Consider the following 21,079-nt stretch of genomic DNA (forward strand, 5'->3'; position numbering starts at 1 on the left):
AAGTTAAGTCCTCCACTCGCTTTCCTCTTTGAGGACTTAGCCTTGGAGTTAGGGTTGTAAATTAGAGTCAGTATTTTTTTTTTTCTCAAGACTGACAACACATGACATTTTCAGATCTGGCATTGAATTTGAAAGTCTCTTTTCCTTCATCATCTGTTTCTCTTCCAATAATAAAATAACCTTTTTTTTCCTGAGACAGACTCTCGCTCTGTCACCCAGGCTGCAGTGCACTGATGTGATCTTGGCTCACTGCAACCTCCGCCTCCCGGCTTCAAGAGATTCTCCTACCTCAGCCTCCCGAGTAGCTGGGATTACAGGCGTGCACCACTACACTCAGCTAATTTTTGTAGTTTTACTAAAGAAGGGGTTTCACCATATTGGCCAGGCTAGTTTCAAACTCCTAACCTCCTAAGTGATCCGCTCAGGCTAGTTTCAAACTCAAACTCCTAAGTGATCCGCCCGCCTCAACCTCCCAAAGTGCTGGGATTACAGGTATGAGCCACCGTGTCCGGCTAAAAGAACCTTTTAAAGCAGTATTTGTTTTTGGAGTCGAAGTTTTGCTCTGTCACCCAAGGCTGGAGTGCAATGGTGCAATCTTGGTCCATAGCAACCTCCACTTCCTGGGTTCAAGTGATTCTCCTGTCTCAGCCTCCTAAACAGCTGGAATTAAAGGCGTGTGCCACCACGTCCAGGTAATTTTTTTTGTATTTTCAGTAAAGACGGGTTTTCGCCATGTTGTCCAGGCTGGCCTCGAACTTCTGACCTCAAGTGATCCTCCCACTTCAGCCTCCCAAAGTGCTGGGTTGACAGGTGTGGGCTACCACAGCTGGCCTTAGGCAGTAATTTTTACCCATTAATTTAGGCACTCCAATTGTTACCATACTCTAAAACCTCACACTTGGTAAGATTCTCTCCAAACCATGCATGTGGGCTCCCTTCACTCTCCCCTCCAACAGATACAATTCCCCCACCCTCTGCTTCATGACTAACAGCAAACTGTTACTTTAAAATCAAACAGCACAACCTTCCCATTACGGAGACAGCGGTACTGGCCAGTGTACCAGGAAGTGAAATAAGACCTTGGAGAGTGGAAGACTGGGTGAGTCCTGGGCTAGGCATGGGCCTTACACCCCTTGCTGGCTCCTGCCCAGCTCTGTGACCTGCCCTGGGCTGGCAGAAGGTGCACACACCTCCCCGGGGAGCCGGTGAGAACATTCCTTTCTTCTTATTTAAATGGTGCTCATATAGAGTCACTCATGGAAAAGAATATTAGTAAATAAAAATATATAAATGGCACTCATGATCCACCAACATGTTATGATCCACCACTGGGCCGTGGCCACAGCTGGAACCACGTGCTGCCTCATATACGGGACATGTCCGTGAGGACAGCGACCTCCAGGCTTGGAGCAGAGCCTGGCAGAGAGCAGGAATGTGGCCACCATCTCACCAACACAGAGACAGCACGGGGAGCCTGGGAGGGTCCAAGGACAGGAAAAGGCTACCACTTTCTCTGCTCTAGACATGCCAGCCTCTTGTCGCCATCCTCCTGGCCACACGGGCAGCACCCATTACTGCCACATATCCCCTCATCCCACCTTGCCCCTTGAGGCCACAAGGCCACAGCTTTGGCAGAGCCTGTCCGCCTGCCGTGGCCTCTGCTGGTGCACTCTCCCCAACCTCCCATCTCTCAAGGGTCTGTTGCAATGTCCCCTTCCCCGAGACCCGCACCCCTGCCTCTCCTCTCCACCACATGTGACATTTCCTCTCATCACGGCGGAAACATGTGTGCTTCCCTGTTCCAGAAAGTATGTTCCTCAGGGCCAGGCTCAAAGACAGAGATTCACTCAGTGCTTGTGGATGAGTGAAAGAGCGAGCGGCCCAAGCCTGAGTGTGCAGGGTCAGAATGTAAACGCCAGGGATGCTCCCACAGGGACCCATGAAGGCCCCGCCCACCCCACCTCCTCGCTTACCTGTCCTTGTACTTGATCACGGCGTCCACAATCTTCTTCATCTTCTTGGTGAGGTTGGGTGGGTTCGGGGAGAGCTTCTCGGCAGGCGGCCGCCCACGCTTCTTCTGCTTCTTGCTCTCATCGTCCTTGTCGCGGCTGCGGGTGCTGGTGGTCGGGGTGGAGGAGCCGGCATCGCTGTCTCGCTTGCGCTTCCGTGACGATTTCTTCTGCCGGACCTCCTCTTCGATCTCCTCCAGCGTACCCTCCTCGATGGCCTTCAGGGTCAATAGTAGTAAAATAGGACAGCCAGCACCCGGGTCGACAAGCAGAGGCCGTGACGCTATCCCGGGGGCCGGGCTGGGACACGGAGGAGGGCCCCCGCACCCGCTCTCCCTCCAGCGTGGCTGGCTTGGGGCATAACACACACTGGACTCTCAAGAGGTCCCTGGGCTGCAGTGAAAGACCAGCACGGCCCCAGGAGGCACCCCACCCAAGCATGTCCTTAAAACACTAATGGTTGAATTTCTTGACCAAAAAAATAACTATCTTCTCTGTACAAAGAAGAATGTGCTCCTGAAATCCCTTCACCCAGGAGATGTTGACACCTCTGTTCCACACTCTCCCCATCTATTTCTTTTATTTACTTATTTATTTTTAGAGACAGGGTCTCGCTCTGTTGCCTAGGCTGGAGTTCAGTGGCACCATCATAGCTCACTGGAGTCTTGAACTCCAAGGGCTCAAGAGATCCTTTCACTTCAGCCTCCTCAGAAGCTGGGACTACAGGCACGTGTCACTACACTCAGCTAATTAAAAAAACTTTTGTAGATATGGGGTCTCATTATGTTGCCCAGGCTTGTCTTGAACTCCCGGTCTCAAGCAATGCTCCCATCTTAGCCTCCCAAAGTGCTAGGTTTACAAATGTAAGCCACTGTGCCTGGCTTCTATCTATTTCTTCTTTCATATATCTATATATATAATAATTATTTGGATTTTTTTTGGAGATGGAGTCTCGCTCTGTCACCAAGCTAGAGCGCAGTGGTGCAATCTCAGCTCAATGCAACCTCCGCCTCCCTGGTTCAGGCGATTCTCCTGCCTCACCCTCCTGAGTAGCTGGGATTACGGGTGCCCGCCACCACACCCAGCCAATTTCAGTATTTTTAGTAGAGATGGGGTTTCAAAATGTTGGCCAGGACGGTCTTGATCTCTTAACCTCGTGATCCGCCCACCTCAGCTTCCCAAAGTGCTGGGAATACAGGCGTGAGTCACTGCACCCAGCCTATTTTTAAATTTTCTTAAACATGGGGTCTTGCTACATTCCCTGGTTGGACTCGAACTCCTGGGCTCAAGTGATCCTCCCATCTTAGCCTCCGGAGTAGCTGGGCATAAAAAAAAATTATTATAAATCATATATAACATAAAATTTACCATGGCAGCCATGTTCTATTACCCAGTTTAGGGGCATCAGGCACGTCCCCAGTGTTGTGCAGCCCTCAGTGCCACCCACCTCCAGAACTCTCCCCACCTTTGACGCACGTGTGCAGAACTGAAGGCCACGCTGGAATTGTAGCCCACGTGCCACACTGCTGGCTGTGTCATGGATATCTTTTCCTGTAATTTTCTACAACAAAATTTTTTAATGTCTGTTTAGTGTTTCAGTGCACGACGTGCCCTAATTTAGCCTCCCCTTGTTCTTGGGCATTTAGGTCATTTCCCTTTCTTTCTGAGACAGGATCTTATTCTGTCGCCCAGGCTGGAGTGCAGTGGTGCAATCTCGGCTCACTGTAAACTCCGACTCCTAGGTTCCAGTGACTGTCCTGCCTCAGCCTCCCGAGTGGCTGGGATGGCAGGCGCCCGCCACCACGCCTGGCTAATTTTTGTATTTTTAGTAGAAACAGGTTTTCCCCATGTTGGCCAGGTTGGTCTTGAGCTCCTGACCTCAGGTGATCTGCCCACCCTGGCCTCCCAAAGTACTGGAATTACAGGCATGTGTCACTGTGCCTGGCCATTTTTTTTTTTTTTTTTTTAAATAGAGACAAAGGTCTTGCCATTTTGGTCAGGCTGGTCTCAAACTCCCGAGCTGAAATGATCCTCCTGCTTTGGCTTCTCCAAGTGCTGGGATTACAGGCATGAGCTGCCAGATCTGACCACCTTTTCTTTTTATTGTTGTTGTTATTTTAAGTAATGTATTGACAACTGACATTGTTTAAGACAGATTCCCTCATGGTAAAACTGCTGAGAAGAACAAGAATATGAACAATATTAAGAGAATCTCCAGGTATTAATTCAATGGTACTAACTAATAACTTATCCCAATAGTTAAATATGCAGTCTAGGGAGCCAGATGTCTAGGGAATCCCGCAACTGGAAAAGGAAGGAGGGCCTGGACCCAAAAGCTGGCTGTTCCTCTCACGCTGAGGCTGTGCCAGTGAGCTGGGCACTGTGCCTGGCGCTGAGGACACAGCAGTGACTCGAACCAGCCGGGGCCCTTTCCCCTACCCTTGGAAGGGAGATGGTGATCAGATGGCAACATCCCACAAGTGGGGTGACAAACATGTCAGGTGCCAGGAAAGAGGGAAGAGAGAGACACCACAATGATGGAGCAGATGTGTCTTAAAGGAGATGAGAATCTGAGAGCCTGAGGAGCCCGGGAGGAGGGAAGGCATCGGGCCAAAGTAGCAGCATGGCGGGCACAGCAGGCAGGAGGCACCAGGAGAAGTCCCCCTGCAGACCCAGGGCAGAGCGGCAGGTGCCCCCAGACTCGTGTCTGCCTAAAACCTCAGAATGGGACCTTTTTTACAAATGAGGTCTTTACTTTTGGGATTAAGTTTTAAAATATGTTCTTAAAAGAGACAGAAGGGGACACAGACAAGTCCCCATGAAGACAGAGGCAGAGATGGGGTGATGCTGCCCCAAGCCAGGAGGCTTCTGGAACCATCAGAAGCTAGAAAAGCCAAGGAAAGGTCCTTCCCTAGGGCCTCAAAGGAACACAGCCCTGCCCACACTGTGGATTCAGACTTCTGACCCAGAATGGACAGAAAATAGTTCTGTTGCTTTAGGCTGCCACAGTCATGGCCATTTCCGATGGCGGCCATAGGAGCATTTTGAAGGCTTTGAGTTCACTTGGCAACAGATGTCTGCCAGAAAAGTTGTGTCAATTCCAAGGCCACCAGTAGCGGGGAGAGCGTGTTTTGTATAATATTTTTCACAACTGTGAATTTGAATGTGTAATAAGATGGGCTCAATGGGAAAAAAACAGTCTCTTCAACAAATGCTGTTGGTACAACTGGATTTCCACATACAAAAGGATGAAGATGGACCCCTACCTCACATCATGTATAAAATTTAACTCAAAATGGATCTTACATGTCTACATGGAAGAGCTCAAACTATAACCCTCCTAGAATAAAAGACAAGGGCAAGTCTTTGTGACCTTGGATATGGCAAAGGTTTCTCTTTTTTTTAGATGGAGTCTCGCTCTGTCACCCAGTCTGGAGTGCAGTGGCGTGATCTCAGCTCACTGCAAGCTCCGCCTCCCGGGTTCACGCCATTCTCCTGCCTCAGCCTCCCCAGTAGCTGGGACTACAGGCACCCGCCACCACACCCAGCTAATTTTTTTGTATTTTTAGTAGAGAGGGGGTTTCACCGTGTTCGCCAGGATGGTCTCGATCTCCTGAACTCATGATCTGCCCGCCTCGGCCTCCCAAAGTGCTGGGATTACAGGCATGAGCCACAGCACCCGCCCAGCAATGGTTTCTTAGATACAACACCAAGGCACAGGTGAAAAAGAAAAATCAACTGCAAGTACAATGAAACACTTCTGTGCTTCAACGGATATTGAGGAAGTGAAAAACTGTGAAGAATGGAACAAAATATTTACAAATGATATCTGATACGGTACCTGTAAATAACTTACAATTCAATATTAAGATAAATATATTGGCCGGGCGTGGTGGCTCAAGCCTGTAATCCCAGCACTTTGGGAGGCCGAGATGGGCGGATCATGAGGTCAGGAGATCGAGACCATCCTGGCGAACACGGTGAAACCCTGTCTCTACTAAAAATATAAAAAACCAGCCGGGCGAGGTGGTGGGCGCCTGTAGTCCCAGCTACTCCGGAAGCTGAGGCAGGAGAATGGCGTAAACCCGGGAGGCGGAGCTTGCAGTGAGCTGAGGTCCGGCCACCGCACTCCAGCCCGGGTGACAGAGCAAGACTCCGTCTCAAAAAAAAAAAAAAAAAAAAAAAAAGACATCTCTTTACAGAGGATATACAAAGGGCCAATAAACACATGAAAACATACTCCACACCATTAGCCATCAGGGAAATGCAAATCCAAACCACACTCAGATGGCACTTCATACCTGCTGGGATGGCTAGAATCAGCGGGCGAGGGAACAGCAAGGGTTGCTGAGGATGCTCAGAGAGGAACCCTCGTACACAGCTGGTGGGACTGTGAACTGGCACAGTCACCAAGGAAACCAGGCTGGGGGTCCCTCAAAAGGTTTAATAGAGAATGTGACAAATCTGTACGAGGCAGGATCATTTCACCATCAAAGAATGAAGCATGACCACCTGCTGCATCATGCGTAAATACGTTAAGTTGCATGAAAAAAAGCCTGACACCAAAGCATCCTACACTCTAGGACTCCACTGACAGGAAACACCCAGAACAGGCAAAACTATACCAACAGAAAGTATATCAGTGGTTGCCTGGGGCTGGGGAGAATCAATGAATTAACAGGAAATGGCAAATCGGGGCAGGGCTTCTTTTGGGAGTGATGAGAATGTCCTAAAATGGACTGTGGTGATAGATGCACAACTCTTGGATACACTGAAGACGACTGTGTCATAGACCCTAAAAGGGTGAATTGTATGGTATGTAAATTACACCCAGAAAAATGTGTACACAGAGCATCCGCATATGAACTGATCTTAAATTTCAAAGGCACTCACTGCCTCAAATATGCAAGGCTGAGGTGGTCGTGGTGGCTTATGCCTGTAATCCCAGCTACTCCGGAGGCCGAGGCAGGTGGACTGCTTGAGCCCAGGAGTTTGAGACCAGCCTGGGTGACACAGTGAGACCCTGACTTTTTTTTTTTTTTTGAGACGGAGTCTCACTCTGTCGCCCGGGCTGGAGTGCAGTGGCTGGATCTCAGCTCACTGCAAGCCCCGCCTCCCGGGTTTATGCCATTCTCCTGCCTCAGCTTCCCGAGTAGCTAGGACTACAGGCGCCCGCCACCTCGCCTGGCTCGTTTTTTGTATTTTTTAGTAGAGACGGGGTTTCACTGTGTTAGCCAGGATGGTCTCGATCTCCTGACCTCATGATCCGCCCGTCTCGGCCTCCCAAAGTGCTGGGATTACAGGCTTGAGCCACCGCGCCCGGCCGACACCCTGACTTTACAAAAAATTTAAAACTAGCCAGGCGTGGTGGTATGTACCTGTCGTCCCAGCTACTCAGGAGGCTGAGGTGTGAGGATCACTTGAGCCCCACAAGAACTGGAAGCCAGCCTGGGCAACATAGCAAGACTTTGTCTCTATTGAAAAAGAAAAAAATGCAGGGCTGGTGACACTCATACAGCAGTCAAATAGCTCTGCTGTCACACAGGTCTGCGGCAGGGCTCACACTCCGACTTTTCAGGGTTTCTCTTCTGGGTCCTGGAGCGCTCTGCTCGGGAGGCTGGCTGGGGAACAGGATGGCCTGTCACCTGGGCTCCTGGTGTGTTTTAACAGCGCCCTCTGGTGCACAGCTTGGCAGGCAAGCTCATGAGTCTGGGCTGCTGAGGTCCCAGGAGGGGCCTGGGGCTGCTTGGCTCCATGCGCTGGGCCACATGGCTCATTTCTGGGTATGGCACTTTGTACGGCATAGCCAAAAGCCGCCACCTGCCTTCTCGGAATTGTTACTTCAGGACATTTTTATGACACAACTTCACAGATGGAGTCTGAATCATCATCTCTATAACTCAGAGCCCCTGAGAGGGGAAGGGGTTTGATTTGTCACTGTAACCCCAGTGAGGACGTCAGTGCCAGGCACCTGTCACAGTGTGCCTTAGGCTGGGAAGGGTGGGTCGGGGGAGGCCCCAGGAGCACCGCATGACTGACTCAGACATCTGTAGCTGCCGTTGCAGGGCCAGGTGCCATCTGCTGAGAAAGGGCCCTCACGTCAGCTCCACAAGCAGCTGCCAGCCCTGTGCAGCACTTGCCAGGTTCAGAGGCCCTCAGGGGCTTGCCCGCTCCTCCCTTCCCATGACTGAGTCTCCCCAGCTCATGGGGGGACTTGCCCAAAGTGAGGCTTCCTGGAGCCGGCAGTGCACTGCTTCGCAGGGTGCCTCAATAGTCCATGATTCACCCTTGTGCCTCCCTCCTGGCAGGTACCGGGAAAGCCAGCACTCCACTGAGATCAGCGACATGATTTTTAACCTCGGGAGGAGGTAAACCCTTGTACTTGAAAGACCAACCATACCCAGCAGCAGGTTTTGAGCTGCTCAGGAACCATGGGTCCTCCTTGCATTCTGAGGCGGAGCCAGAAGGACCTAACCATCCCTGGCCCACATCAAAAGGCTCTCGGCTGTCCGCAGAGCCTGGCGAGGAGTGGCCCAAGGGGAGTGTTTTGGACCCAGGCCTGAGTCCTGGCAGTCGGCCCTCTGTCTCCCCAGCCCTGCCTGGCGCTGGCCTGCGGGGCCTGCCGGGCCTCTCCGGCATGTACCTTGAGCCACTGCTTCTCCGTCAGTGAGTCGCTGTAGTCCACCTCCTTGCGGTGGCGGGAGCCGCGGCCAAACATCTTCTCCTCCTCCTCCTCACAGGTCAGGCGCTCCACCTCCGCATCATCCTTGATGATCCACGAAGGGAGCTCGTCCTCCTCCATGAGGCGCGGCTTCCGCTTGGGGTTGCGGGCCTCCTCGCGCCTGCGGTCCAGGTCCATGCGCTAATGGGGAGGGAGGCAAAGGGAGAGGCATCAGCATGCGGGCACTAGGGGCACGCTAGAGCCAGAACGCCGGGCTCAGAAGGGCCTTTCTCTGTCCGTGGGGACCAACGCTGCTGCAAGAGTTAAACAGCAGCTCTTGATTGTTTGGTGGCCGACCCGGCCTGGCTACGTCCGACCCTGACTAGGGGCTCTGCCTCGGGAGGCAGAGGAAACTTGAAAAGATGGAAGGTTGCACAAGAGGGCTGCAGACCCCAGCAGAAGGGCGGCAGCTGCGCGGCACAGCGCTGGTGGAGGCATACGGCCTGCAGGCCAAGAGGCCCCTGCTTGGGTGGCTTACTTCCTGTTTCCCACCCAGGGGCGAGGGGGCTCTGCGACTGAAGGCCTGGTCAGTCCCTTGGCCTTGGATGCAGCGAACTCCCTCTGAAAGGGAGTGCATGAAGCCCTGAAGAGCCCGTTAGAAAACACAGCTGGTGGGGCAGGTCTAGGGTCACACCCAGAATGGATGGGTGTGCATCTCGCCCTCCGACGCCATGCTCAGGAGACTGCGGGTGGAAGACAGGTCAGTCTGGAGGCATGAGCGGGCTGCACTGTGAGCTGTCCCCAGCTCCCTGACCTGCTGGGGACACCACCATGGGCACTAGGACCTTTGCTTTGCTCCTGGTGGTGGCAGAGTGGGATGCCCGAACCATCCCGTCCACCCCGCAGTGCTTACCATAAACAGATCGAACTCCTCCTCGTGCCGGGCGATCATCTGGTTGACGGTCTCGTCGTCAGGCACCTCGTCTTCCTCCTACAAGATTGCAAACTGTCAGCGCCGCTGTGGAGGGGCCGGGGTGGGCGGTGGCCGAGCTCAGAGACGAGCGGCGGCGTCCGTGGGAATGAGCTGGTGGTCCCGGCACGGCTGCGGTGGATGGGGACCCACACGGCAGCGAAAGGCACACACACGCACACGCACACGCACGCTCCGTGGGACCAGGGCCCTTGCTGGCCGTCTCAGCCGAGAAGCCGAGGATTGAATGGGCATGGAGACTGAACTACCCCTCTCACCTTTAGAGGTGGCTCCTCCAAGTCGGGGTTGACGCCCGCTGGCGGAGGGGCAGTGTGGGCGAAGCTGGCACTGCCGCTGCCCGTGCTGCAGTGTCTGCTCTGTGGATAAATAGAGGACTTCAGTCTCCAGGGCTGTCAATCCGGCGTCTTTCACCAGCAGTTTAGGAAAAAAAAACCACTTCAAAGAAAAAGCAAGTACTCATCCTCTTTCCGTTCAGCCCACACTCCCTTTACTCCAAAGGGATGCAAAAAAAAATAAGAGTGCAAAAAAGGTAAAAAAACAAAAATGAAAGCCGCTCATGCGTCCACCATTCACGCTGGGGAGGGGTCGGGGCCGGCGCTGGGCTCACCTCATCCTGCTCCTCATGCTCCAGGATGGCCTGCAAGAAGGCACGCCGCTCGTGGCTGGAGGACTTCTGGTCGAACATGCCGGCCTGGATCACCTTCTGGTCCACATTGAGCTTGTACTTGGCCGCGGCTAGGATCTTCTCCTCCACGCTGTTGACTGTGCAGAGGCGGAGCACGCGCACCTCGTTCTGCTGCCCAATGCGGTGGGCTCGGTCCTGCGCTTGCAGGTCCTGAGGGAAGAGGTGCCAGTCAATCCCAAAGGAGCCCAGGAGGTCATAAAAGGGAAGGCGGCCTCCGATACTAGCTAGACAGGTGTGGTGTGAGTATCACTCTCAGCCTGGCAATTCTGCCCAGCCTGATCTGCCGCTGCACGAAGACAGAGCTGGTGGAGCCTGGGCCCCATGTGTCCCTGGGGGGAAGGGGGCTCTCATCATGCTCCTCCAGAAGTGCCACCTTCTACATTACTGGGACCCAACAGATATTCGGGAAGAAAGCACCAACCCCCAGGGGGTTATATTCCCAAGCAGCTCCTGTGGCAGCGGCATGGCTCCCCACAGCGTGGACTTGCACAGTTGAGCACCATTTACAGGATGTGGCCAAAGCCCGGTCACGTTGTGGCAGTGCTTGGTTTGGCTGTGGGCCCTGCCACTCTCAAAATGCACACAGAACTGGAACCAGGTCTCACCTCTGTGAGCCTCAAAACTCCCTCAGCTGACATGGGGCCCATCCCATGGCTACTGCGTGGCTTGAATGAGTGAATAAGCACCAGGAGCGTGGCCCAGTGACTGGTGTAGTCAGCTCCTGACAACGCAGGTGCTGTGCCTGGGCTTTTTTTTCTTTTTTCTTTTTTCTTTTTTGAGACAAAGTCTCGCTCTGTTGCCCAGGCTGGAGTACAGTGGCGCGATCTTAGCTCACTGCAACCTCTGCCTCCCGAAGTTCAAGCGATTTTTCTGCCTCAGTTTCCTGAGTAGCTGGGGCTACAGGCATACACCACCATGCCTGGCTAATTTTTGTATTTTTAGTAGAGACAGGGTTTCACCATGTTAGCGAGGCTGGTCTCGAACTCCTGACCTCAGCTGATCTGCCCACCTCGGCCTCCCAAAATGTTGGGATTACTGGCGTGAGTCACCGTGCCTGGCCTGGGTTGTCAGTTTTATCATCACCCCAGCACAGAACAAGGAGGCTCCCACGAAATCCTGTCTGTGAGCCCAGGAGCTGCGGGACCAGGCTGAGTACCAGTGATGCTCTGAAACTGAAGACTGGCACACATGGGGTGGCAGAGGCCACAACTGGTGGGGACCAGGAGTGCCTTGTGTCTGTCGCTCAGCCCTCCTGCCCTATCAACATACTTCCTGGCAGGGCCAGCCCTTCCCAACGCGCCCCAGGCCCTGCGGTGCAGCCTCCGTCTGCTGCCGGCCTGCCAACGGGGAGGCACAACCCAACCACCTCTCAGGAAACTGGCTGGTCACCAGGGTCTGGGCAGAAGCTACACCCCAGCCTGATCGTAAGAGGGGCCACCAGTGACCACCAGGGCATTCACCCATCAGACGGGTGACAATTTACACACTGAGAACGCTGGTGCCCTCACGCTGCAGGGAAGGGCAGAGCACGTTCACACCCCAGGGGCAGGAGTGAAACCACTTCGGCAGGAGCAACCAGAACATGAAGAGGACAGTGCCTGGGTGGAGCGACCCCATGTCTGAGGGCTGAGCAGACCTAGGGTGTTCGCACAAGCACTCTGAGAGAAAGAGGGACCCTGCGGGGCTGGTGAACAGGCTGATCAACAGAAAAGCCGGACGCCTGCCAACCACCAGAGTTTGAGAGCAGATGTCCTGGGGCGGCCATCTGCCGGGACGCCTGGTGGCCAATTAGACGGCCGGGTGGCTTCTGATGTGCACTCGGTGGTTGACACCCACTGCTTGGTGGAAGAGGCACATGCTAGACTACGCTGCATCTGTGTTAATCTCAGCACACACATGTGCGAAGGCAGACGGGCTGGCAGAGGCTCAGAACAGAGCAGAGTTGGAGAGGAAGGGAAAAGGGACTCCTGACCATGTCACTGGTGTTTGCATATTAAAAACAACAAGAACCTATTAGTCTTATAACGAAACAGAGAAAAGTTGTACGCATTTTCAATCTCTTGTAGCTATGTAACAGCATGACCTGGTATCCGCCGATGCTGAGGCCCATGAGGGGTACACGGTTATGGAACAAGAGGAGGAAGTAAACGAACTGGCATGGAGTTCACCCCCAATTTTGCCTGAACAAGAGCCAGTGTGCGCGCTCACAGGGCACGCTGCAGGGGCCGCCCCACGGTGATGACACAGATTGATCAGGGTACTTTCCACCTCCTCCTCATTGGTGCCATTCCAGGATTTAAGAAAAACCAAACTGACGGATGGCTTATACACTGCTTTCCCAATCAGAGGGAAAGGCTGTTTGTATTTTGGGAAATAGGAGGACCCCTCCTCTTCTCTCCCTGATGACCTGTGGAGATATGGGTGCAGATCCTCCCGGCTCCCGGGGTCTAAGACAATGTGGAGGAGACTGGAGGACCCTCAAGCCAGGGACGGTGTCTCCTTGAGGTTTTGCAGGCACCCCTTCCTTCTCCTCGACCTGGGGCCCAGTCCGCTTTTACCTGGTGAGGATTCCAGTCGCTGTCGAAAATGATCACAGTGTCTGCCGACTGGAGGTTCAGGCCGAGTCCCCCGGCCCGGGTGCTAAGCAGGAAGATGAAGTACTCGGAGCCGGGCTCGTTGAAAGTTTTCAGCAGCATACCCCGGTCCTCTGCCTTCGTGGTTCCTGACGGGCACAGAGGAGAACAGGGTCAGCGAGGTGACCTCAGGGGTAGAGTGGGAACCCTGCTTCTGAGAGCAGGCACAGGATCAGCGCCTGCCAGCATCCCCAGATCCCCGGCTCCGCACTCCCCACACAGGCCTGTGGGCCACTGGCGAGTAACTGGATTTCCAGTGTTTCACCACAAAATCCTCTCCACACATCCCAGAGATGAAAACAGGTCCCGCTGGAAGAACTAAAGGAGGTGGGCCTGGAGTGCAGAACCCGGCACCCAGCTCACAGTAGGCCACAGTGTCAGCACAGCCACCACCACCACAGCCCTGGACTCTCTCCCCTACTCTGCCCCGTGCCACTCCACGGGGAGTGGGAGACACAGCGGCCAATGCCGGCAACACTGCCGCTCGCAACACAAGGGACCTGGGGGTGGGTGGACAGTGACTGTGGGTGCACCTGCCCTCAACCCTGTCTCAAAAGGTTTTATGGTTCACAAAGATAATCCTCTACAGGTAAGAGCATGGGGACCTCATAAAGGGGGCTCGTATCCTTTCTGGCGGGATCGGTTTCCCCATGCCCCCAGAAAACCCAAGTCCAGGAGCCAGTGCAGGTCTCCTGGGTGACAACCAAGGATGCCCTCAGCGTTGTGGGCATTAAGGCAACGTCTACACTCCCTGGGCTGCTGGGAGTTCGGACGGAGGTGCCCTTGGAACACTGAAGTCATTTTGGTGATGAAATAAAAACCAGCCATTTCCTGCCACCAGCCTACATGTGCCCAGGCACAGTGTGGAAGCCCATAGTAGCCTGGCCATCCGCCTGCTGTCCCGCCCTCTCTCAGGCTCCTGGTACCCCAGCTCGGAGACGGGGCTGAGGTGAGGGGCTACCCGGCTCCCAGACGCCAGCCCACTCATGGGAGCTGCAGTCTCAGGAGACTTCACTGAGCTTCTACCCTTCCTCCACTCTCAATGGATTCTCTATCCCTGTGGCTATGACCGTATCACATGCAGAGGACACATCTGTAGTTGAACTGACCAAAGTCCTTGTCCTTATGGAGTAGCCACAAAGGCACTGGGATGGGTGGGAACTGGGCTCTCTCCTGGGGGAGTCAGGGATGCGACACAGACAGGACGGCCCTCAGGAAGCCTTGGCCCTTTCAAGGACAGGAGAAGCCGCTGGACAGACCGAAGGAGAGCAAAGGCTGGGGGGTGGCCCGGCCATGCGGACCCTGAAGGGTTTTGGTTTTCAGTCTCAAAGCAGTGGGAAGCCCCTAAGGAAGAAGGCAAGCTGGGGAGACCCCTGCAAGACTCGTGTCTATAGAGTGATCCTGGACAGAACCCCGGGGAGGACCTGTGGCTGGAGGGATGCAGAGAGCACATTCCGATGGCACCTGGGCAGGTCGGCCCAGGTGGGGAACAATGAACTGGCTGAGCTGTGTCTGTCCTAGCAGCTCATGCTCGTGTTTCTCGTAAGCCCCGTTCTAGTAAATCTCACGGAGAACTCACTCCAGGGCCTCCCTGACCCACTGGGACTGACAGACAACATGTCTCACGTGCCCTGTCGGCGTCTCACAGCCTCTCCTCCCTGAGCTTCCGTGCGCTGGGGCAGGTGGGCACAAAAACACACACGGCAACCTTTCCCACCAGGGACCACAGGGCAGAGGGTTGGGCTGAAGGCCTCTCTCCGGCAGCTGCTGCTCCTGCCTGGAAGTGCTTGCTTCCCTCCCTCTGTGCTCGTCACAGAGTCGGATTCCAGCTCCAGGCCTGACCTCCAGGCCAGCCACTGGGCTGCTACGAATGGCCCAGCAATGGGCATGTGGCTCACAGCAGCTAAATGAGAGCCAGCCTGGGACCTGCTTTTGTTGGAGACACTGAGCAGGTAGAAGGGAAGCCAAGATGGAAGAAGGCAGAGTCAAGAGCTGGAGAAAAGTCTCTCCAACATCACCTGCATGCCTGGATCCAGCTGTGCCTGAAGCATGTTTAACCTCCAGGGGTTAGAGCTAGGTAAGCCTATCGATGCTTTCTTCCCTGTGTCCATATGGGATGGAATTCTGGCACTTCCAGAAAAAGGTGCACAGGGCACCCCTTCCCCAGTGCACCCAGCATTGCCGTGGAAAGACTGTCAGCCGAGGAGTCAGGACACCCGGCATCCAATCCAGGGCCCATCCCAATGCTGAGTGCCCAAGATGCTCAGCCTGTGCCTAGGCCCACTCTGGCCACTGAACCCAGAGTGCCTGGGCCTTACCCTGCCTCACGGGAGGGAATGCCAGTGAGAAGCTTCTGTGGCAGCTGCAACAACAAAACCCTGTAACAAATGCCTCACTGGCTCATATGAACTCACCATCAAGCCTGAGGTATTTAAAGCCACGATATGCAAAGTAATCTTCCATGATGGTCATGAGGGAGGTCATTTGGCAGAACAGCAGCACTTTGTGGTTGGTTGCTCGGAGTTTGGGAAGAATTCTATCAAGAAGCTCGAATTTACCCGAGGCTCGGTACAGGTCCAGCCTGGAGTGTGGAGGAGACAGGAGAGAAGGCGCAGGATGTTAAACCCGGAAGCCTGCAGGCAGGTAAGGCAGGAGGTGCATCGCTCACCTCCAGGCCAGGCACCAGGTTCAAGGGCACAGACATGCGTCCTAAGCAGACATCACCCAAAGCTTTAGCAAAGCCGTTTCCCCCAACTGAAATAAGCCCAGCCACCCTCGCTGGAAGGCACATCACCAGGGTGGCACATGTATTTCTCGTCTAACACAGACACTCATGATGATGAAAGGAGGTGCTGTGGGTCACGTGGCCGGGACAACATGGGGGTGGAACAGGGGTGCTCCGGGAAGCTGGACCTTGTCCCCTTGCCTGATAAAGAAGCCCCAAGAGCAAATGTCACACTGGAGACACCCATGGTCTGCCAGACCCAGGAGGAAGGGCCACCTCGGCTTCTCACGTTTCCTTTAGCCAACACCCCGAGTGTGGTAGATGTGGACACTGAGGCTGGCAGGGGTACAATGTGATATGGCTGGCCACATGGCCAAGCCAGGCCTCCAGGCCTTGAAGCCAGGTGTATAGGACCCTGTTCCATAACTCAGTACAAAAAAACACATCAAAATGAATTTGTGATGTTTTCATTAGGCGTCTCTCGTCTTGCAAATGGCTTAACACCCCAGGGGAACTGAATGGAGGCTTTAGCTGGAAGAATGCTTTTAGCAAGGTTCTTTGCAATGGTGAAAATCTAGACACAACATCCACATCCATTAGGGGCGTAAAGGAGTCGGGGCTGCACCTTACAAAGGGTGCTATAGAAAACACCCACATGGTATAAAAAGTACTCTATACTAGTGAACAGAGTTTAGGCTCAGAGAGGTTAAGACAGCTGTCTAGAGTCACAGAGCTTGGAGGCGGCGGAGCGGGATCTGTAAGCCAGGAATCCTGCCTCAGGAACCCTGTCTCTTGGGGTTGGTTAATAGTGGTCAGCTCTCCGAGCACTAAAGATATGTATTATGGGGCCGGGTGCAGTGGCTCACACCCATAATCCTGGCACTTTGGGAGGCCGAGGTGGGTGGATTACTTGAGGTCAGGAGTTCAAGATCAGCCTGGTCAACATGGTAAAACTCTGTCTCTACCAAAAATACAAAAAATTAGCTGGGCAGTGACGGGCGCCGGTAATCCCAGCTACTCGGGAGGCTGAGGCAAGAGAACTGTTTGAACCCAGGAGGCAGAGGTTGTAGTGAGCCAAGATTGCGTCACTGCACTCTAGCCTGGGCAACAAGAGCAATACTCCATCTCAAAAGAAAAGAAAATTGTATTCTTTGTTTTGGAGTTTTCTGTATTTTCTAATTTTCTGCCTTTGAAATCGAACAAACATAACAGCAGCAATAAAGGCAACAAAATGACAGAAAACCTCTGCATGGACCACCTGCCCACCCCATCCAGTTGGGAAGCTTCTCACCCTTGGACAATGCCGCCGGTGAACCCCAAATGCTCGGAAAAGGACTCCTGCAAGGCAAAGAGAGAGGCGTCAGTGACAGGCAGGTGCGGGCCACCGGGCCCCCCTGCGGTCCGCACACACCTCTGGTGCTCAGAGGACAAAGCCTCTGCACTGTGTGCTTGGCACGGGCCCACGGCAGCTCTGAGACCAGACACAGATGCCAAAACCATCTTTCTTAGCCCACTGCCATCTTTTCCCTCACACTCCTCCAATGAAGGAAAGGACATCCCACACAGCACTCTTCACACCGAGTGCACGAGGATGTCATGGGGCCACAGCCACGCTCAGGGTGCTGAGACAGCCCCAGGGGCTCTCCTAGTGGGCATCAGGGGGTCTCCAATGACCCCAACACTTTACATCAAGAAACACGAACATACGCATGCTTCTAAAAAGAACCCAGATTCTCAAAGGCACCATGACCCAAAAGGGTTCTGACTGCCCCACACTTCACTGAAGAGGGTGATGACTCTTGACGCCCCACAACGTGAGAAAAGTCAGCGTGCCAAAGAGATGCAGCAGGACCCCATTGGCGGGGGGACACGTTCCCCCAGAGACGTCTCCAAATACTCCTGCTCTCTGAGGATAAGCTTTCAGGGCCCTGTATTCCTATTGCAAGTTGCGCCCTAACTGCTGGGATTCTTTCCGTAAGCACTGGCAAAGTGAAGATCAAACAAGGAACAGATGTACAGGCATTACCTAATGAAAATATTCGAATCTATTTTTAAAGAGTTGTTGAGGAGAAGCAAGCCAGCTCTGCCTAGGAGCTCAGTGGACGGCAGGCCCTGAGCTGTCCCGGCCGCAGCGGGCTCACCTCGATGTGCTGGAACATGTAGGGGTGGTTGCAGATCTTCCGCAGCTGCATGATGGTGTTCATCAGGGTCTTGGTGCCGCCTTTGCCCTGGGAGGCAGATGAGAGGGTGCCAAATGGGGTCTTGCCCTCCTGGGGTGGGGTGGGATTGGTGGATGGGTGGGTGCTGGGAGAAGGGCCGTGGGGACGCTCTAGTGGGGAGGAGTGGCTTTAGGCACAGCAATTGGGAGATGGCGGCAGGCTGGAGGCCTGGAGGCCCCCAACAAGCCCTGGGAAACACGACTGCCTGGCACAGCAGAGGGCAGATGGCGGGGACGGGGCCAGCACGACGGGACAGAAACAAGACTGGCAAAGGGCCGAGGCAGAGTCCCCGATGCTTTGTGATGCCACCTTTGCTCTGGGCACTGTTACTGTGGGACTCCCTAGAGGGTTTCAGCCGGGTGAGCCATGACTCAGGAGGCTCCCCGGCCTCCAGGATGAGGAAGGAGGTGGGGGCAGGGGCGGGGGGTACGTGCTCTGGGCTGGGAATGGACTAGGGAACACACTGCTGTTCAGCTCAGGGGAGGAGGGGCACAGACACAACATCTGGGGGAGGCCAGGCCGAGGTCAAGGCCTTGGGGGCAGAATCAAGGGATCTGGTGTATTCCCTGGGAGGACAATTTCACTCCTGCTGAGCAGAGACAGGCAGGTGGGTCCTGGGGCCCGGGATTGTCAAGAGCAGCCCCTGAAGGAGACAGCCCGCTCCCTCCCTTTCACTTAGTAAGAGAGAGAAGGGGGGCATTCTAGGACACTCTAACCCTGCTGGGATCAGTGCTGGGCCCAGGCTGCCATTGCAGAAGGAGCCAGTGTTTCATAAGCAAAGGGGAAGCCACTGGCAACTGAGTCAGTGTGTCCTGACACAAGCCACCAGCCATCACAACCAGGGCTGGCCAGACGCCCTGGGGATCAGGACCAGATCATGACCCGATGGTCAGAGCGTGCTCTGCCCCGCCTGCCATGCTGCCTGCCTTTGACACCCGGTGGGGAATGCAGCTGGGGGACTCCGGGGCCCACCTTCTTGTCCTTCTCGGAGCCGTCAGTCAGCAGCACGCCCTTGGCCTGCATGTGGCGGTAGAGCACTCGCTGCAGCGCAGACATGTCGCACTTGATGACATACTCCACCTGCAGGTGGCACACGAAGCTCACGAGGGCCCAAGGTGGCTTGAGGCCCGACTCCCACCACCCAAACCCAGCGCTGACCTCCCCGGCCCTGTCACATGAGCTCTGACCAGAGCACACTGTGGTGTGGGTGAGGAGCCCCCCACAGCTGGAGAGAAGAGGGGAGACCTGGGCAATGAGAGCAAGTAGCAGGCAGAGATACCAGGGGGATACTGGGCCAGAAAGGGCCCCTCAGCCATCTCCTGGGGGCCTCTCCACAGCCAGCCAGGAAACAAAGAGCAAGAGGGGCAACTGTGGCTGGGGACCCCGAGTTTGCGGGTCTTGCTGTGGGAACTGGGTCCGGGGGTGTGGCTGCCGCAGGCCTTGAAAACCCAGAGCCATGATGGGGGGCCAGGGGACAACCCCAAGCCCACGGCCCCTCCTGATGTGGCCAGGAGAGCCCGCACAGGCACCTGGCCCCCTGACAGGAAGTGGGATTTTGTGCTCTAACCTATTGTGAGCTATGTGAGTCTATGAGTGTTTTTTAATCCCTACAGCAGAACAGCAGCACAGAGCGTTACAGACCCAGTGGTGTCATCGCTGCCCCAAGCTGGATTGACCAGGGCAGGCCCGGGACTGTGCGGAGAGACCCTGAGCACGCCCAGCCCTGGGGAAAGCCCCCACATGAGGCTGCTTCACCAGCGGCTCCCCTCAACTCCGTCACCTTTTCAGGTAACTGGGCCTCGACTTCCTTCTTGAGTCGTCGGAGCAAGAAGGGCCGCAGCACTTTGTGGAGACGCCGGATGATGAGAATGGTTTCCTCCTCATTCAGGTCCACCTGGAACCCCCCAAGACACGAGAAGCAAGCATTACCTCCAAAGGAGGGCAACGGAGGTCTCACTACAAGGTGCGGATGTGGAGACGGGGGGAATGGGGTCCCCTGGGGTGATCTTGCCCTTGGCACGTGGCTTTTCAGACTGCTTTATGCTTTCTGGGGGCCCAGCAGGGCACCCTCTTCTTTAGGAAACTGTGAGGATCTGGTTCCCTCCGTGTAATTCCTGGGACATGGAACCGCAGTACCGAGCACAAACCTTTGTGGACCACCTGCCCACCCCATCCAGTTGGGAAGCTTCTCACCCTGCTCCCTGGGCCTCACCAGAAAGACCCCCGGCAGCGGGCATGCTGCCTCTCCACGAGTAACACCAACTGGAGCGCCCACAGACCACCACACACCAAGCTCACGCCAGGGGCGCTGCAGGGGCCAGCCTGACCACGTGGGGCTTACAGAGGGTTACTCTCAGGGAGGGCTCATTCAGCCTGGGTGGAACCAGGTGAAAGAAACCCTGATCTCCCACGGCGCTTACTCCTCTACTAAGAACTAACTTTTAAAATGATTTAATTAAAAAGTTAAAGGAAAATGAAACGAAGCCAGAACTTCTCTTCTATTGCTTCCTGAGCAATCCTTTGGCAGAGCTTTTTTTGCTCGGTTCAGAAAGTGCCGAAACTACGGCATCAGATCCTGGCTCTTGGTGTGGGGGGCCTGGGAATCTAAAAACTGGGGACCCCTTTATCATGAGGGTTTGGGGAATGCCTCAGTTTCTCTGTCAGAAGAGTCACAGCCTTGACCAGCAGCCGAGAGGGCAGGGAACTCACGGACGAGGCCAGGAAGGCCCCAGCTGCCCTGGACCTGTCTAAGGTGGGAAGAAGGGCGTGGGCCCAGCCATCCTAGGCAGGGCACTTCGAGGTAACCTCTGTAGTTCTGCCCACACTTCAGCATCTGGCTACTTAAACTCCTCAGAAAGAAACACAGCCCGTCCCACACTTTCAACCTCCAACAGGAAGGGGGGCTCTAGGCTCAGGGACCAGTGCTGGCGTGGGGCTACTCAACCAAGATGATGCCGCCATGCCACAGCCTGGCTGATGTTGTCACCCAGACACTGAGAGACACTGGCCACTGCGCTTTTTGAAAACAACATAAGACAGAACCTGACCATGAGGCCCCGTTAACTGGAATTTTCCAAGCTTCCTTCCCACTGCCCTGAGGGTGAGTTCTGAGGGCATCTAAAGGGGCCTACAGCACGCTGCAGACTCTAGCGGTGC

General features: G+C 54.8%; 1 protein-coding gene across 12 annotated transcripts in view; it reads right to left on the minus strand.

The window, feature by feature from the left end:
- SMARCA4 (SWI/SNF related, matrix associated, actin dependent regulator of chromatin, subfamily a, member 4) overlaps positions 1-21,079 on the minus strand; it is a 101,980-nt gene that overhangs the window by 18,373 nt on the left and 62,528 nt on the right. For 5 of the 12 annotated variants that reach the window (XM_023194170.3, XM_023194173.2, XM_023194171.2 and 2 more), the window contains exons 20-31: positions 19,704-19,817; positions 18,896-19,003; positions 17,846-17,932; positions 16,996-17,042; positions 15,394-15,560; positions 12,905-13,068; positions 10,269-10,496; positions 9,919-10,017; positions 9,584-9,661; positions 8,653-8,871; positions 3,475-3,570; positions 1,974-2,227 (exon numbers count right to left, since the gene is read on the minus strand). In XM_023194170.3, coding sequence (XP_023049938.1) covers positions 1,974-2,227; positions 3,475-3,570; positions 8,653-8,871; positions 9,584-9,661; positions 9,919-10,017; positions 10,269-10,496; positions 12,905-13,068; positions 15,394-15,560; positions 16,996-17,042; positions 17,846-17,932; positions 18,896-19,003; positions 19,704-19,817 — 1,661 coding nt within the window. Of the gene's footprint in view, positions 1-1,973; positions 2,237-3,474; positions 3,571-8,652; positions 8,872-9,583; positions 9,662-9,918; positions 10,018-10,268; positions 10,497-12,904; positions 13,069-15,393; positions 15,561-16,995; positions 17,043-17,845; positions 17,933-18,895; positions 19,004-19,703; positions 19,818-21,079 lie in introns of all 12 variants that reach the window. The other 7 variants (XM_023194180.3, XM_023194179.3, XM_031934850.1 and 4 more) reach the window with 4 other exon arrangements.

This window comes from Piliocolobus tephrosceles, chromosome 21 (assembly GCF_002776525.5).
Source record: "Piliocolobus tephrosceles isolate RC106 chromosome 21, ASM277652v3, whole genome shotgun sequence".
Taxonomy (NCBI): domain Eukaryota; kingdom Metazoa; phylum Chordata; class Mammalia; order Primates; family Cercopithecidae; genus Piliocolobus; species Piliocolobus tephrosceles.